The following is a 19,228-nucleotide window of genomic DNA, read 5'->3' as shown; positions in this document are numbered from 1 at the left end:
GTATTAGTGTCTGCCCCTTTTTTTGTTATTATTATTATTATTTTTTTTTTTATAATTTAAGGTAATAGGAAAAAATAGTTGGAAGTAGTGAATTGAATCCAGAAATTATCTATAATTTTGATAATTTTTTAGAGTCAAAAAATAAAAAAATTACTGGATAAATAAGTTTGTCATTTATGTAATTTTCATTGCATGGTCCATCTTTATTTGAAATTGGAATCTTTGAGAATAAATTAAAAGGCAGAAAAAAGTTATTGGAGTTTAATTTTAACTGTTTAATTAATAAAATATGTTTATGTAAATATGAACAACAGACCGTATATATTCTTCATATACCCCAAAAAAAAAAAAAACCACTGTTTAGTGTAGAATATATATTACATAAATATGAACAACACAAACCGTATATATTCTTCGTATACAAAAAAAAAAAAGAAAAAAAAAGTATATATTCTTATATTTTTAGAATATTTGAGAATTCTAATTTATTTAAAAATTTGTTTCCATTAATAGATTTTATTTATTTATTTATTTTGGACATATGTGGAATTGGAGGGGATTTTTTGAGGCTTTATAAAACCACCCAGGACTAATTGTGGCTGTTTGAAAGGGACAAATAGATTCTTAACTTGAAACATAAGATTGCAAACGTACATGTTCACTCCTCTTAGCACATGGTTTATGCAGCATCAACAATTATACTTCTCAATTAAACCTTCTAAAAGTTTCCTTCATGCTGCCCAAAAATTACAAAAATGGAATATTTCCATGAACATCCTTTAAGGTTACATCTAATTACAAATTCATCCCTGTGGTTAAAAAAAAAAAAAAAAAATCAAAATCAAACACATCACCTGCTATTACACTGTTAAAATCTGTTACTCTTATCCCATGTGGAATTTTTACTTACCAATTTATGTCATTGATAATTAATTATAAATTAATTTGTCCAATAAATATAAATAGAGATGTTAAAAATATAATAAAAAGGTTTAAAGAAGTGATAATGTAATAGTGAGAACTTTGGCGATATGTTAAAATTTTTTTTATATTTTTTATAAACCGTTCAGTTTATGGAACCGATAATCTCTATCTAAACTTCAATTTTAGTGTCTCTTTCCCTTCAACGCTTACAAATAGAAGTGTTCCAAAAATTGATGAATGAGTAAATATAGGTGATTCAAATCAACCAAAGAAAATAAAAAATTCCAATTAATCTGTTTATTTTTCGTTCCATTGAAGCTTTGTGCACTTCGCCATATTATGCAACTATTATTCTTCATCTTGTGTTGATTTTCTGAGGAAAAGAAATTGCGCCTAGGTTTGCTGCTTGTTAGACATGAAAAAAAAAAAAAAAAAAAAAAAAAAGGAGAAAACCCATTCCTGAAATCTTTCAAAAGAACCTCCCAAATTGAAGAAATCTCTAAATCTGTAGTTGCAGAGAAACAATCGAGGGTTTTTGAAAATCCTAATCCTAATTTTGGGTCTGACAAAGGTTAGATAGGCAGGGTTAGAAAGAAAAAATGAGAACATAGAAGATTTTCACTTAAAAATAAATAAAAAACCAAACAATGAACTGGCCAAGTTTTCAACAGGTGGCATTGAAAAGTAAAAGAAAGTGGAAAATCGCTGATTTCTCTTTTATCAGATAATTTTAAGGAAAATACATGAGGCTGAGTGTCAAATTCTCAAAAATGTCTCAGCAAAAAAGTTAGGCAAAAATGATGTATTGTAAAATTTATAAACCTGAACAATACGAGGTAAATATATATATATATATATATATATATCAAACAATATAATAGGTAAGATTGTGACCATTAAAAGTGAATCACTATAGAACCGTAAAAACGTAAAAATAAGGATGAGCAGATTATTAACAAAAACTATAGATGATTAATTTTATACCGTCTAAATATGAAATAGCAATAATACAATTATAAAATCTATACTTTTTTAACAATTAAAGTATTTTCAAAACAATTAACTTCAAATCCATCAAAATTTTGAAATTAAGAGCGATAAATAAATAAAGGTTGATGAAATAAAATGCCATATCGTCTAAAACACAGTGAGGGAAGTCGATGAAACAAAGAGGGTGAGGGCGCTGCAAGTGTTTGATTTTTTCTATAGGGATGCATTTGGTATTATATGAAATATCAGAGGGTGTTGATAGAAATTTGCTTAAGAAAATTGAAAACCTTTGCATGGCAGCAGGAACGCTGTGTAATAAATCATATCAAGATCTACTTTAAGGATCATTTTTTCTGGTAGGGTCTAGTTTAGGGGACCCTTTTTTTTTTTTTTTGGTTAAATTATTCCGTTTGCATATGACAAAATAAGCCACTAAACATGACCCACATGTCTAAATAAACACCAAATTATCAATAATGTCATCAGATGCCAAGATTTCCAACTACCCAAAAAGAAAATTCGTTATTCAAAACATTTTCAGATTGTGGGATTTTGTAGCAGGTAAATTTATAGATAAAGAGAATTTCCAGATGGGTTTTCCACTAAGCTCTGTAATGTGGGGTGAAACAGTCGGCAAGGATGGATTCTAAGTTCTGTTTGCATGGGTATTATATGCTTTTGATGCCAATTATTCAGATTGAACTTATAGGCATGTTTGGGGAGCCACATTGAAGAAAGCCTGCCAAACATAGAAGTTCCATATTTGACAAAATTCTATACACTCCACCACTTCGTGCAGGTGAGCATCATTTTTATTTATTTATTTATTTATAAATCTCTATTCCAATTTCCACAACATAGAAACAGAATAAAAGAGACATGGGTTATAATACAGCCCCTCTTAAGTAACTACATTGATTGGCTTGGCCTCCACTCACTCAATACCACCATCCTTTTTTCTTCTTCAACTACCAGCACCAATATTTGCCTATATAATATATTTACTAATAATCTTATTCTCTTTTATCTTTTATGACCCAAAAATTATTATTATTATTATTATTATTTTTTTTTTGAGGAAACTGAGAAGCATATTATTCCTCTTTCTCTCTCTCTCTCTCTCTCTCTCTTAGAAAAAATCCAGTTCACTTGGCAAATTCACATTTAATTATTCCCTTTATATAAATATAACAAGTACAGAAAAAGGCTAAAGGAAACTCACTTCCTGGAATGGGATGGGTTGGGCTAAACTTTATAAGGCATGCTTAGACCCATACACTTATTTGATATTTCAGGGTCTAAAGTTTTATTACATATATATGCTCATTGGAGGATTATTATTTATTAATATAAAGATCATTTGCTAATTACCTTTCAAACAATAATAGTTTTCTGCTTTTTTGATTGTCTTGTTGTTGATTACTTTTCCTTGATTTTCTTTTTTAAGTGAATTTCAGCTTTATTTTCTTGTTCAGCAGGAATATCATTGAAGTTAAGCTGTAAGGCAGATCTCTTCTACCAAAAAAAAAAAAAAAAAGAGGTAGAGAAAGACCAGCTCTCTGTCCCAAAAAGAATAAAAAAGAAAAAGCAGAAAGTCTACTTGAATATTTAACCCTAGGATTGAAATTACGACCAACACATATAAATTGGACCGACCTTTTAGATCTGTTTAGCCAAGAGGGGGGGAGGTTAGTTTTAGTTTTATTAACATCCATTCATCAATTCAATTAAGTGATTATTTATTTTTATTTTTGCATCTAATCCATTTCAAAGTGCATGAACAAAATACACTTAAATCAAAATGACTTGGTTTTTTTAATACGCGTAATTAGATTTGATTTTGAAAAATGGATATTCCATTTTTAAAATTATTCCAAGGACTACAAAACGTTTTTAGGTGGGAATCTTCAGCCGTTCTGGAACTTGTATTATGAACTCCGATGTGCATAGCATGGTTATTCTCATTAATAAAGTTCTTTTTATTTTTACTTTTTTAATGTTGTTAAAAAAATAAATAAAATCGACCGAATCAGTATATGGCCCACAATGAAATTTGAGCCATTAAACTGGAGGGCTGTAAGCCACCTAAGTTAAAAAAGTTGGGCCGTTTAGGTTATAAAAAGTAGAAGAGCGAACATTTGGGCCAAAAGAAATGGGCCTTAACATATATATATAAAGATTTTCAAAAGGTGTGGAAGTCTGTCGTTGAAGATGATTTTATTAAAAAAAAAATTTATAATTTTTACAGATATTTACATGATAAAAATGTTAGAATGTCGACATCATAAACAGATTATATATATATATATATATATATATATATGTATATGCATAATCAATATTATTATTGCTAAGGTCTGAGAGAGACAAAAACTTGTGGTGATTTATGCGTGAGGTTAACAAGAGCATTTAAACCAATTAAGTTCATTGGTTGAGCTGATATATAGGGTACCTAATTGATAGCTCAAATCTAATTAATAGCCTAACTCTACAAACCAAAATATGTTATCTATTCATTCATTAGAGTTTTATAACTTTTAAATACACCCAGAAGATAATACAAAACTATTCAGTATTCATCGACTTTTTACTCTTATTTCATAAGCAAAAATTTCAATAAGCTTCCACAGAATAATAATAATAATTAAAAAAAAAAAAACATTTCTCCCTAATAGTAATTGACACAGGTAATTTTATTTTATTTTTTATTTTGATTATTATTTTTTTATGAGGGAAACATCAATTATATAAAGAAGAAAAGGATACATCATTAAGAAAAAGAGAATTGAGCCGCAGAAGGCCTCTCTTCCAGCCAAACACTACAGATTTACTAGGTAGCTCAAATCGAGCCTAAGCATGGGCAACTTTAATTGAGACGGGTAATTAGGTTCATTGTAATTAATATTAATCGACAGAAATATTCAATGATTTGATTTTTTCCATAGAGATTAAATTAATTTTTAAAAGTCAAGATTTAAAAATAATTACAATTTACAATTGTCTTATAAAGTGATGATATCATCATCGATGATAAAAAATAACTGGCATAAGAAAATTATTTCATATATATCTTTGTTATAAGGCCAAAGAACAAAAGGAAAAAAAAAAAAAAATTATTGTCTTTCGTAGAGAATTATTTGAAAATTTGGAAGTACGAACAAATATGAAATCAATCACAGTAATTATGCAAGAGACAAACCAGTGGTTAAGGTCATCTAACCTTCAAAATTAGAATCATATCAAATTTAAGTCTTCATATATATATATATATATATATATTTGAGAATTTATTTATTTGAAGCTCAATAAAATATGAAAAAATTTTCAGGACTTAATGTACAAACATCATGTATTCATAACTCATGGCTTTTTGTTTTTTGTATTTTTTTGTATTTTTTCACTTACATTTTAATTGGCCCCTTTTGCTTCCCCTTACTCTCCATTTCTCTTCTTTGTTTGCAAAAGCCTTCGGCTTGTCTGGCAAGGTCAAGAAAACCATCAACAATATGCCGAGTGATATCGAAGTTTGAGCGGTTAGCATTGAAGATCATTCCTTTCATTCCTATGACATCTCAGTTTCTTATAAAATATTAATACACAACAAGCTCAGTTTTTTTTTTTTTTTTTTTTTTTTTTTTTTTTTTTTTTTTTAAGGTAATTCATACACAATTAAATAGAAAAACCAAAAATCAAAATTAAAAAAAAAAAAAGAAAAAAAAAAAAGAGCTAACGTGAGGACACCTAATTTCTTTGTATTAGATGGGTAGCCATGTTCTCTCGTTGGTTCCACATCCTTCTCAAACATTGCAGTTGAAATGACATAAAGCAATAAATTATCTATTTTGTTTTTTTATTTTTGGCTAAAAATTATATATTTTATTTATGAACACAATAAACAGACCAAATCATCTTGTTGATCGACCAATATATATATATATATATATTTATATATAAATGCATCAATGATAATTTGAAAATATATTTAGCATCAACAAATTAAGAGAGAGAAATTGTGCTGTCAAGTCTCCCAATCAGGTTTCAATGAATAAACTTTGTTAACATGGAGACCCACTGTTACTTGCGGATGAATATGTGGCACATTCTCTATATGGATGAAACAAACTGCATAGATAACTTAGAGGATTATGTATTCAATCTTAATTATGTCAATCTTTTCGCATAAATATGATTTCATTTCATTTTAAATATTAGTAAATTATTAAAATAAATGAATATGAAAAAGTAATTATATTTTCTCAAAAGTGGCTGAAATTATGAAACAAAAGATTTTCATCTGAGCATTATTGGATTATTAAAAGGCATCTTTTATATATCAATAAATCATAATAGAAAAAAAAATCATAATAGCTAAAAAGGAAGCATATATATATAAGGTCCTAACTTTCAGGGCAAATTCGAGTATTTCAGGTTAGACCCATTAAACATATTTATTTATTTATTATTATTATTAGCATAAATATGTACAAAACATTCATAAGAAGATTATGTTTCAGATTACTTGATAGTGCATAATATAAACCTAAACACATGCGAAATATGGATCATCTTTCTTTTCAGTCTGCTTGTATTTTTTTCCTATGAAATACCAGGCAAATGCAACACAGGCTTCCCCTGTACTTACTCAAATATTTCTTATTTACTTAAGTCAGTTTTCCCTTTTGCTCAACCATATCCGCAATACTTATATTCCTTTTATAGCTTTCTTCCAACCCAATTACAACTTTTGAACAATGTGCTTAATTTCTCAAATGTTTGGCCTGAATTTTTCACACATATAGATCTGTAAAATAATGAGACATGGTACATGGTGCAATGAATCAATAATTTCCATTATGTTGAAGGGGTATATCTATATAAAAGTACACCTATACGGTTTTACACGATAATGATAAATCACTTATCTTAACAGATTCTGATCACCTATATATAAATATGTGACGGTGTCTATATAGACATAATAACTTGGTGAAGCGGAAGAAATTAGAGTTTTGAGAGCAGAAATTAATTGATGGATGCAGATCAAGTCCTTCATATGAATGGCGGAGAGGGAATGATAAGCTATTCAAACAACTCTCTTCATCAAGTTTGATTTCTCTTATCATTGCCTTGGTTTTTAATTTCTTTTATTATGTTATGTTACTCATATTTTTAAGCCTCATCTGTATTTATTTTAAGGGTTAATTGTATATTAATACTCGCAATTTAAGTTTTGTAATTTAAATTTTTTAATTTTTCAATTTATTGCAATTTGAGCATTTTTATTAATGGGACATATGATTAATATTAATTGTATCAAATTTCAAATTAGAAGTTACTAAAATGTAAAATTTTAAAAACTTGCATTTTTAGGATTTTTAATTTGAAATTTCACACAATTTAATCACAATAAGGTGGCTTGCATTGATTTTTTTTTTAAAAAAAATAATGGACACCAAAATGTAAAATTTTATAAATAGATTTAATATTTTGCATTTTAATATTTTCTAGTTTGAAAATTATATAGTTTAATACCATATAAAGTAAAAATTAAACTTTATAATCAAAAGTCAAATAAAATCCAAATTATTATAAATTAAAAATTAAAAAATTTAAATTGCTGAATTTTGAAAAGTTAAGGATTTAAATTGTAAAACACTTAAAACACTAAAATTTAATAATACTAAAATTGAATTAATCTTTATTTTAATTTTTAAAAGTTGATCTATGTAATAAAGAGAAAGAAAAATGGAAAAGCCTCAAAGGGGAATCAAATTTTCAACGTTTTTATTTTCTTAATAACGCCAACATTATATTATGTATGACGCATTATTAATTATTATGTTTGGTGATTTCAGAAAACAATAATATCAATGGTAAAACCAACAGTACAAGAAACAGTAGAGGAGCTCTATTGCACCCTTTTGCCAGAATGTTTGAAAATAGCAGACTTAGGATGCTCTTTTGCATCCAATACACTTTTAGTTGTATCCGACATCATAGAAAGCATCCAAAATACAAGCCAAAGATTGAATCGGCGACCACCCTCGTTTCAGGTGTTCTTAAACGATCTTCCCGGGAACGATTTCAACACGTTGTTCAAGTCATATAAGAAACTTGAGGAAGAAAAGGGAGGACAAGATCAAGGTTTCGGAAAATGTTTCATTTCAACAGTGCCTGGATCTTTCTATGGGAGGCTCTTCCCCTCCAACTCCCTCCACTTTGTTCACTCTTCTTATTCTCTCATGTGGCTCTCCAAGGTACGCTGTGTTTTGTAATTAATTATTGTTCAGATTGATCATGATTCTCAAATTAAACCCATCAACAAATAGAAATGCTATAGTGGGCTTGCATGGCCATGTATTATAAATTTCATTTTGTAAGAACTATTTTTCAATTTATAACAAGAGATATTATGCCAATACAAATACAAAATATCTATCACATTTATCTATTAAATTTTAATTTTAAATCATTAATTGAGATGTCATACATATATGACTTTTCATGTCATTGTGTCTACTTTCTACCCTATATAACAGGTCCCAAAAAGTTTGGTTAGTGCAAGTGGACAAGGGGTGGTGAACAAAGGGAACGTCTGCGTGGCAAAAACAAGCCCTCCTGCAGTGCACAAAGCGTATTTAGAAGAATTTCAAAGCGGTTTTACAAAGTTTCTCAAGTTTCGTGCACAAGAGTTGGTCCCTGGTGGTAGCATGGTCCTCACAACCATGGGCAGCATCAAGAGTGACGATCCCCTCAGCATTTGGGAATGTGTTGGGTTGAACCTCAATGACATGGTTTCTGAGGTAATTAATTTCATATATATATATATATATATATATTTTTATTTTTTTTTTAAATTCTCAACCCAATCACATGTTTTAGTTTATTTTAGTGATGATAATAATTAAGATGATATAAAAACACATAATTTTTAAGCTTACACTTTTATGAATTACGTCGATTGATTTTGATATTAGAGTTTACAAAATTACATCTCCAAAAAGGAAACAAAATGTAAAGAGTAAAGACCTAAATAAATGAGGCTAAAAGACGACCAATTTGGATCTACAAGTGAAAGGGAAGCATTAAAATAATATATAAACACTTTTTTTTTTTTTAAAAGTGATAATTCAATTAATAATATTAATAACTAAGGGTCAATAAAATATAGAGTATGAGAATTAATTTAATTAATTAATTTAAATAACAGGGGTTGATTGAAGAGGAGAAATTGGACGTCTTGAATTTGCCATATTATGCAGCAAGCAAAGAGGAAGTACAGAAATTGATTGAAGAGGAAGGATCATTTGAATTGAAGAACCTTGAAGTCTTCAAAATGGATTGGGACACTTACTTAAAGAAAGCTAACAGTAAGCTTGATGAGCAACAAAGGGCAGCCATAATCACCAGTCACATTAGGGCGGTTGGAGAGCCTTTTCTTGCTGCCCATTTCGGAGAAGCTGCCATGGATGAGTTGTTTTCTAGGTTTAAAGACAATGTCCTCCATCACATGGTGTGGGAGACATGTGAGTACGTTAATCTTGTTATCTCATTAACCAAAAAGCTTTAAATGTGTATATATAGATGAGCGTGGGTGATATATACATATCACACACACACACACACACACACACACACATATATATATATATATGAGATAAAACATGTATAACATTTATACATTTGTACGCATATATATTCATGTGTGCATATGTTGTATTTGGTAGCGTATTAATTTTCAGTGTCATTATATGGTTTGGAATATGATGAATAAAGCAGTAATATTGCAATAATTTTTTTTTTATCATTACAATAATCTTTCTTTTTATTTCAGTGTCTCGAATCAAAATTTTTTATGTGATAGGTGATTTTGAAAATTAAATAATTTTAATCCTATTTCATATTATAGTTTACTTCTAACCATATAACTGTTTTCTTCAATAATAATAATAATAAAAAAATCATATAATTGTTTGCGACTTTCTTTCTCTTTTTTTAATTTTTTATAATTTACTTGATAACCTTGCACAATTAGATCAAAGTTAGAATTTAACCTACTAAAATTATGTAAGAGGATGGACTAGGCCAATCTTAGGGTCAATGATAATGGACTGTGTCATAGGCCCCGCCTAATTTACGACAGCCCTAGGCGTACCCAACTTATGATTGGGCCATTCATAAGGCAGTTAAACCTTTTCTAAAACTGAGTTCTGTAGTCACTTGGAGTGGATTATATATGTTACCATGCCTTGATGGAATCATACCTAAGTCTAATAATGCCTAGCTTTAGTAAAGCCTAAATGTGAGTCAAGAAACACGCTGCAAACTTTATTTATGCAACAACCTTTTCTTTCCTAGAAAAACGAGTTCATTCCTTTATTAGGCTATCTTAATATAACACAATCAAAAGGAAGATTGTTTTGATGCAAAATGAGAGTTGGGGAGGAATCTCTTCAGAGAAATGATCAAGGCTCTCGTCTCCCAATTTAATGCTTCTCATTTTGTCCTTTGACTAATTTGGCGTAAAACAATGTTTTAAACTAAAATGGTCCGTTAAATTCAAATGAGGTTTTACTAAAAGAGATTGTTTAAGTCTAAAGACCAAAAAACCTTTTTAGGTGTAGCACCTGATAGGTAATATACCATAGGAAGATCAAAGGTAGATAGTGTGGCTGTTTTTAAAGAGGAGCTATTCTCATTGAAAAAAGGGGAGAAGAATACGTCCATTTATGATCCATGCAACAACTCCAGCATATTAGAAAATCACATTTTATGATCCATTTTATAAATAAAGACTAATACTAAGAAATAGCTCATGTTGAATGAGCTTAAAATATTTTTTTTTTCTTTTAGAATCTATACGAGAGCAAAATGCAAGAATAAGATTAACAAAACTAAATTAAATTTTCAAACGCAGTCCTTGGCAACAACTCCGAAAATTTGTTGCGCAAATTTTAACAGTTGCTTACACATGAGTCTATTGGCTTATAGACTAATAAGTAACAAGGTTGAATCCACGGAGACTGTCAAAGAATCTAATCTAATTCAATTAATTTAATTTCAGTTTAAATTAAAACAAAATTTGGTATAGAGAAATTCATGATCCATCACTATTCAATTTAAGAATTCCCAAACTATCAATTAATTCCCACAATTAACGCAACAACTCAAAATCAATCTATATGATCTCATCGATATATTCAGTCCAGGTTAAATAAATCATAAATAGATTCTTCTTTTTCCAATTCAAGTAGTATACCTATGCATTCAATATATCAAAATCAACAAAAAGAAAATATTAAAGCAAAGGAATATCAATTGACATTAAATAATTCTAACTATAAAAAATACTTGATAAAGTTGATGAAAGTAATTTATGATTAACTATATTTAAAAGAGAACCACAAACATTGAAGAACTCATGGGGGGATATAAATCAATAGAATGAAAATTCCAAATTAAATAGGGTTTCATCCTTAAACTTACTACAAGAAAATTAGAAAGATACAAAAGAGGAGAAGGCAATCAACACCAAAGATTGGCCATGTAGAGAAATGTGCAATCAAGTCTTTTTCCTTCCTCTTTTCTATGGATAACTGCTACCCTGTGGCTCTCTGCTTCCAAATTAACCTCTATGTGCTGATTTTCTTCCAAAAACCTTTCTCTGTGTTGCTGTCGTCGGTCCTCCCCAAAAGCCTCTCTGCTTCTCCCTTTTATTCTTTTCATTTTTCGTGGAGTATGCCCCTTTAATTAATGGACTTAGTAAAGTATTATCCAAAATAATACCTTTCATTTTCATATAAAAAATAATATTTTCAAAATCATGAATTTAATCAAAACAAATTTATTATTAACCATATGAAAGTAAAGCCATTTTTCAATAGAATATCTTTTAAAATGAAGTTCCTCAATCCTATATTTTTGCTCCAAAACATCCCACAATTCAAAAATAGATTTACTAGAACAAAAAATATGATAAATATTTTCAAGACATTATAATCTCTACTTTTTTTCTTTTACCTAATACCAAAACAAAAACTAATACTCAATAATCGATTAAAATTTAATGTTATAAAAAATCAAAATAAACATAAAGAAAAAGATACAATGTATATAAAATAAACGGTTATCAACGATTAATTGATTTTTAAATTTTTATTTTTTAAGCGATTTAAGAGTTAATAAAAGAATAACCATTAATTAGTTTTTAAATTTTTATTTTTAAAGCTATTTAAGGGTTAATAAAAGAATATTTTATACTAAAACCATCATATTAACCTGACGTAAACTTGACTATGTATATTAAATCACATTTATATTTTAGATTAAATTTTAATATAATCTTAATTAAGCTTTATATATATATGCAACAGGTTCAAGATCATCTGATAGTTTTAATATTAATTATTTTTTTATTTTTTTTATTTTTTATTTTTTATTTTTATTTTTTTTCACTCAAAGGATGATCAATGAGTGCAAATTCATTGGCTGCTTTCTTAACATCATTCAGATAATTAAGGATGGCTCGAGAACCTTGAGAACGAATAAGATGTTCTCATAAGTGCATCAACATGGGTTTGGATGGTTTGGCAAACGTGAGGGCTAATTTTCCCCAAGCCTCACGTGATGTGTCGATAGAGGATGCAACTCAGTACACATCCTTTGATAGAGAGAAAAGGATTGCACTAGGGAGAAGTGAATCCTGACGAAGCAAGAATGTGTAATCCAGGTTTGGGGATTTATCTTTGTCAAATAACATTGGTGATAGGCATGAAAGAGTTCCATCAATAAATCGATATAATTTATAGCCAATAAATAGCGCATCAAACTATTTCTTCCATGGAAGATACATTGTCTTATAATTTAAGAGTAGCTTGTGTTGCCACATTGATGACAACCAGAGCTCGGCTTGCGAAAATTGCTTCATTGGTGACAGTGAGGATGGAGGAAGAAGACTGAGCAGGGGAGGAAGCCATTAAGAAGAAAAAAGAAAGACTCATTTGAGTACTTAGGGCTCTGATACCGTAAAAGAGTTATAGATGATTGGTAAAACCTCTTAATATTATTCATGAGAAAAACCAGAACTTAAATACAAGTTACAAGACCTTATTGTTAAATCAGGTAGGTATGACTCCTAAGAACCTGATATATACACGTAAGATAATACATATAACAACTTAAGATATATAATATAACTAATATCTAATTACATTGGTCTATCAGAAACAAACTGCAGAGATAACTTAAAGGATTGTGTATTCCATCTTAATTATGTAACCTTCTTCACTATTGTATTTGTCTATAAATATGATATTAGCTCATTTAAATATTAACATACAAATTAAAATAAATAAGTTTTAAAAAAAATAGTTACTTTTTTTAAAAAATGAAATTGAATTTTATCACCAGTCAAACAAAAATAGAAGCAAAAGATTTTCATTTGAGCATTATTGGTTTAAAGGATAAATCACAATTCATTTCAATGGGCATCTTCTATATATCAATAAATCATAATAGGAAAAAAAAAAAATCATAACACCTGAAAAGGAAGCCTATATAAGGTTCTTACTTTTAGGACATTTTTCTTTCTTTCTTTCTTTCTTTCTTTCATTATTATTATTATTATTATTATTATTATTATTATTATTACTACTATTTATAGCATAAATACGTACAAACACTCATAAGAAGATGATGTTTCAGATTACTTGATAGTACCTAATGTACGCGTAACACATGCAAATATGTATCATCTATCCTTTCACTCTGCTTGTATATTTGCCCCTATGAAGGGCCAAACAAATACAGCAGAGTCTTCCCCTGTACTTCCTCAAATATTTCTTATTTACTTAACTCAATTTTCTCTTTTCCTCAAACCACACCTCCATGAAGACATTAATACTTACTTTATTACTCTTATTGGCCAATTACAACTATTAAACAATGTGCTTCATTTCTCAAATGTTTGGCCCAAATTTTTCCACATATATAGGTTCTGTAAAATACTGAGAACAGTATGTGGTGCAATGAATCAATAATTTCCATTATGTTGAAGAGGTATATCTATATACAATTACAGTCACACGGTTTTACAACATAATGATAAACCACTTATCTTAACAGACTCTAATAAGCTATATATATATATATATGTGTGTGTGTGTGTGACAGTGTCTATTTGTACATAATAATTTGGTCAAGCGGAAGAAATTGGAGGTTTGATAGCAGAAATTAATTAATGGACGCAGATCAAGTCCTTCACATGAATGGCGAAGAGGGAAAGATAAGCTATTCAAACAACTCTCTTCATCAAGCTCGATTTCTCTTATCTTTGCCTTAGTTTTTAATTTCTTTTATTATGTTATGTTGCTCATATTTTTTAGCCTGGTTTTATTTTAAGTGTTAATTGTATTTTTATATTATTGACTTTCAAAATTTTGCATTTTAAATCTTTAGCTTTACAATTGCCAATTTAAACTTTTGAATTTAATTTTATTGCAATTTGAGTCTTTTTGATTGACATGGACCGTCTAATGCAATCAATATTAAATTCTATCAAATTTCAGATTAAAAAAATTAAAATGTAAAATATTAAAATTGGCATTAAAATTCTGTATTTTTAATAATTTCTAATTTGAAACTTGATATAGTGAAATAACAGTAAGATGGCTTGCATGGGCTATTTTTAAAATTTTTTACCAAAGGATGAAATTAATAAATAGAATTTAATATTTTACACTTTCATATCTTTTAGTTTGAAAATGATACAATTTAATACCAATCATTGATATGAAAACTAAATCTTATAGTTAAAAGTTAAATAAAATCCAAATTATAACAAATTGAAAAATTGAGAGTTGAGAAGTTAAGAACTTAAATTATAAAACTTTGAAAATTAAAAATATAAAAGTTTAGGTAACCCTTATTTTGATTTTGAGAAGTTGATCTATATAATAAAAATAAAGAAAAATGGAAAGCCTAGAGGGGAAGCAAATTTTCAACGTTTTCATTTTCTTAATAACGCTAACATTATGTAGTATGTATTATCAATTATTATGTATGATGATTTCAGAGAACAGTAATATCAATGGCAAAACCAATGGTACAAGAAACGGTACAGGAGCTGTATTGCACCCTTTTGCTGAAATATTTGAAAATAGCTGACATAGGATGCTCTTTTGTATCCAATACACTTTTAGTTGTATCCGACATCATAGAAAGCATCCAAAATACAAACCAAAGATTGAACCGACAACCTCCCTCGTTTCAAGTGTTCTTAAACGATCTTCCCGAGAACGATTTCAACTTGTTCAAGTCATATAAGAAACTTGAGGAAGAAAAGGGAGGACAGATCAAGATTTTGGGAAATGTTTCATTTCAGGAATGCCTGGATCTTTTTATGGAAGGCTCTTCCCCACCAACTCCCTCCACTTTGTTCACTCTTCTTATTTTCTCATGTGGCTTTCCAAGGTAGTTTGCTTTTTGTATTTAATTATTGATAATATTGATCATGATTATCAAATAAAACCCATCAACAAATAAAAATGCTATCATAGGTTTACATGACTATGGTATTATGGATGGACCGGCCCAATTCACTGAACAAAATTTTATAAATAAATTTGATTTTGTAAAGATTGTCTTTCAATTTATAATGATTTCATGTCATTGTGTCTGCTTTGTACCCTATATAACACGTCCCAAAAGGCTTGGTGAGTGAAAGTGGACAAGGGGTGATGAACAAAGGGAACAAAAACAAGCCCTCCTGCAGTGCGCAACGCAAAGCGTATTTAGAGAATTTCAAATCAAGTTTCGTGCACAAGAGTTGGTTCCTGGTGGTGGCATGATCCTCACAACCATGGGCAGCATCAAAAGTGACGATCCCCTCAGCATTTGGGAATGTGTTGGGTTGAACCTCGATGACATGGTCTCTGAGGTAATTAATTTCATATATATATATATATATATATATTTTTTTTTTTTTCTAAATTCCCAACTATTAACATGCTTTAATTTATTTTAGAGATGATAATTATTAAGATAATATAAAAATACATAATTTTTTAAGCTTACACTTTTAGGGAGAATAGTAATTTATTTTAGTGTCAGAACCTTCAAAATTACATCTCCTAAAAAAAATATAAAAACCCAATCGATTAAGTCTAAAAAGGCCATCAATTTAAATCTTCATTCAAGGAGTGTCAAAATATATAAACAAAACTTGCTTTTGGAAAAAAAAAATGACTATTCAACTAATAATACTATTAGGGTTAATAAAATATGTAGTATTAGGATCAAATCATTAGAATTGAAGCTTGAAGTTTTCAAAATGGATTGGGATGCTTATTTAAAGGAAGCTAACAGTAATCTTGATGAGCAATAGAGGGCAGCCATAATCGCTGAAAAAGGTTGTTGTTGACTGATAAAGGAAAGTTATTTTTTTATTGAATAAGAAACTAATATTTATATACAGTTACAGGTACAGTTGGTGTAGATGATTACAAATGAGTAATGATAAAAACTATTTACAACAGATAAGGGAATCTTGAAGATAGACTCACGTGAACTACTAATCTCTATCATGCCCCCTCAAGCTAAGTGTGGAACGAACACTTAGGTTGGGTCGAAGAAACTGTAACCTTTGTTTGGACAGTGGCTTGGTGAGAGCATCAGCAATTTGCTCTTTGCTGGAAATGTGACACACACGTAGATCACCTTGAGACACCTTTTCACGGACAAAGTGGAAGTCAACCTTAATATGTTTCATCTTAGAGTGAAGAACAGGGTTGGCACAAATGTACATAGCACTCACATTATCACAATAGATGACTGGAACTTGAGGTATAGCTAATTTTAACTCAGATAACAAAGATCGAAGCCAGCATAATTCAGATGTAGCAGTAGCAACCGAGCGGTACTCAGCTTCAGTAGAGGAATGAGAGACCATATGTTGCTTCTTGGACATCCAAGAAATTGGGTTGGAACCAAGATACATGACATATGCAGAGGTTGAAGTACTGTCATCCTTATTACCGGCCCAATCAGTATCGCAAAAGGCATGAAGAGAGGTGGAAGAGTTACGTATAAGAAATAAACCAAAGAAACTTATACCTTTAAGATACCGAAGAAGTCTTTTGATAGCAGCCCAGTGAGTTTCAATAGGCTTATGCATAAATTGAAACAATTTATTGACAGCAAACGAAATATCAAGACTAGTCAGAGATAGGTATTGAACACTTCCAACAACCTGGCAATACTAAGTGGCATCGGTCAGATTAGTTCCATCCATGAGAGTTAGAGTAGCAGAGGTTGACATTGGCGTGGAAATTTCTTTTCCATCTAGCATATGTGTCTTAGCCAAGAGATCATGAATGTATTTTCTTTGTGTCAAAAGTAGGCCATCTGTACGTGAAGTTACTCAACTCCAAGAAAAAAATTGAAACCACCAAGATCTTTAAGAGAGAAGGCATTCGAAAGAGCTTTAACAAAGGTAGAGAGCACAGAAGAATTATTTCCAATCAAAAGAATATCATCCACATATACCAGCAGATAAAGAATGATATCTGAATGGTGAAAAGTAAATAGAGAAGCATCAGATATAGAATTGACAAACCCATATGAGAGAAGGAAGTTCTTCAATTCTGTCTACCATGCTCGAGGGGCTTGCTTTAACCGGTATATTGCTTTCTTGAGCTTGCAGACATGGTTCGGCCGAGTGGAAGCAATGAACCCTTGAGGTTGCTTCATATATACCTCTTCAGTTAGATGACCATGGAGAAAAGCATTGTTAATGTCAAGTTGCCTCAATGGCCAGTTTTTAGTTAAAGTAATTGACAAAACAATTCGGATGGTTGCTGGCTTTATGACTGGACTAAATGTTTCTGAGTAATCAACGCCTGGTTGCTGATGAAACCCCTTTGTAACAAAGCGAGCCTTATACCTGTTTATGGTACCATCTGAATTTCTTTTAATTCTGAACACCCATTTACTACCCACCAGATTATATTTGGAATTAGGAGGAACCAATTCCCATGTACCATTTTGAACTAATGCATTAAACTCATCAGACATTGCAACACGCCAGTTTTCATCTTTGAAGGCCTTGGAGACAGTTTGGGGCTCAATCTCTGAAAGCTGTGAGTGAGAGGTTGCCATATAGAAATCAGAGAAGAGCTTGGGCTTAAAAATATTATTAAGAGACCTGGTTCGCATGGCATGTGTGCGATCAGTGAATTTTTTTCTTAGTGAGCTCGGTGGGTTCAGAGGAAGATGTGATGACATGTGAGGAGATATACCATGAGAAAGACCTACTGCTTCCTGTGGACCAAACAACGGAGGCACTGATTGAGTGGCATGCTATGACAGAGTAGGTGGAGATGGAGAAGGTGACTTAGAAGAAGGAATATCACGTGGGGATAGCTTTTGATAAGAACTAGTGGGATTAGGTGAAGAAAGAGAATTTGATGTAGAAAAGGAAGCATCACGTGGGGATAGATGAGAAGAAGAAGTTTTAGTGGGATTAGGTGGAGAAAGAGAAGTTAATTTAGAAAAGGAGTCATCACGTGGGGTTAGGTGGGGAGAAGAATTCCTAGTGGGAATAGATGGAGAAAGAGAGGTTGACTTAGAAAGGGAAGGTTCACATGGGAGTCGACTGTGAGAAGATATAGGAGAGATAAAGGTAACTGTTGTGTGCGAGTCACACATAGAAGGAATAGATAAATCCCAAGTATTAATATTTTTGGAATTATGGGGATAGACCGACTGAGAGTTATATGGGAATATGGATCTACAAAGGTAACATGCCTACAAATATAATATTTATTTAGAGATAAATCATAGCATTTATAGGCACTTTGATTAGGTTGATATCCTAAGAACACATAGGGCGTGGATGTGGCTTCTAATTTGTGTCTGTTATATGGTTTGATCCAAGGATAACAGAGACAACCTAAAACCTTTAGATGATGATAATTGGGTGGCTTTTGAAAAAGAATTTCAAATGGGGATTTTAGATGAAGAGTAGGAGTAGATAACCTATTAATTAAATAGACTGCAGTTTGAAAACTATACGATCAAAATTTTAATGGTAATCCAGCATGAGATAATATTGCTAAACCAGTTTCCCGAACATGTCTATGACATCTTTCTGCATAATCATTATGCTCTGGTATATGGGGTGGGGATAAAAAATGAGTTATACCAGTTTGTTCAAAAAAAGATTTTAATTTAATGAATTCACCACCATCATCTAAGTAAAAAGATATAATATTCGTGTCAAAAAAATTTTCCACATTAGTTTTGAATTTTACAAAAA

General features: G+C 30.2%; 1 protein-coding gene and 1 pseudogene across 2 annotated transcripts; both read left to right on the top strand.

Annotated features, from left to right (window-relative positions):
- Positions 1–6,825: 6,825 nt before the first annotated feature.
- LOC107405868 (S-adenosyl-L-methionine:benzoic acid/salicylic acid carboxyl methyltransferase 1) lies at positions 6,826–9,707 on the top strand. 2 transcript variants are annotated; one of them, XM_016012962.4, is made up of 4 exons: positions 6,826–7,018; positions 7,968–8,171; positions 8,454–8,717; positions 9,125–9,707. In XM_016012962.4, exons 1-4 carry the CDS (start codon positions 6,944–6,946, stop codon positions 9,482–9,484), a joined length of 903 nt encoding a protein of 300 aa, XP_015868448.3. In that variant the 5' UTR covers positions 6,826–6,943; the 3' UTR covers positions 9,485–9,707. The 2 variants fall into 2 exon arrangements, with proteins under 2 accessions (XP_015868448.3, XP_015868447.3); XM_016012961.4 differs by having other exon boundaries at positions 6,827–7,018; positions 7,770–8,171.
- A 4,445-nt stretch (positions 9,708–14,152) lies between these two features.
- Positions 14,153–16,004, top strand: LOC125424166 (probable jasmonic acid carboxyl methyltransferase 2; annotated as a pseudogene).
- Positions 16,005–19,228: the final 3,224 nt, after the last annotated feature.

The sequence above is a fragment of the Ziziphus jujuba genome, chromosome 9, assembly GCF_031755915.1.
Source record: "Ziziphus jujuba cultivar Dongzao chromosome 9, ASM3175591v1".
NCBI classification, from domain to species: Eukaryota; Viridiplantae; Streptophyta; class Magnoliopsida; order Rosales; family Rhamnaceae; genus Ziziphus; species Ziziphus jujuba.
Note: the sequence above shows the minus strand (reverse complement) of the source record. Positions and strands in the feature narration are given on the sequence as shown.

Coding starts and splice junctions, on each gene's coding strand:
- LOC107405868 (XM_016012961.4), top strand. CDS start 6,944: ATGGATGCAGATCAAGTCCTTCATATGAATGGCGGAGAGGGAATGATA. Junction 8,172..8,453: donor CTCTCATGTGGCTCTCCAAG/GTACGCTGTGTT, acceptor CCTATATAACAG/GTCCCAAAAAGTTTGGTTAG. Junction 8,718..9,124: donor TCAATGACATGGTTTCTGAG/GTAATTAATTTC, acceptor TTTAAATAACAG/GGGTTGATTGAAGAGGAGAA.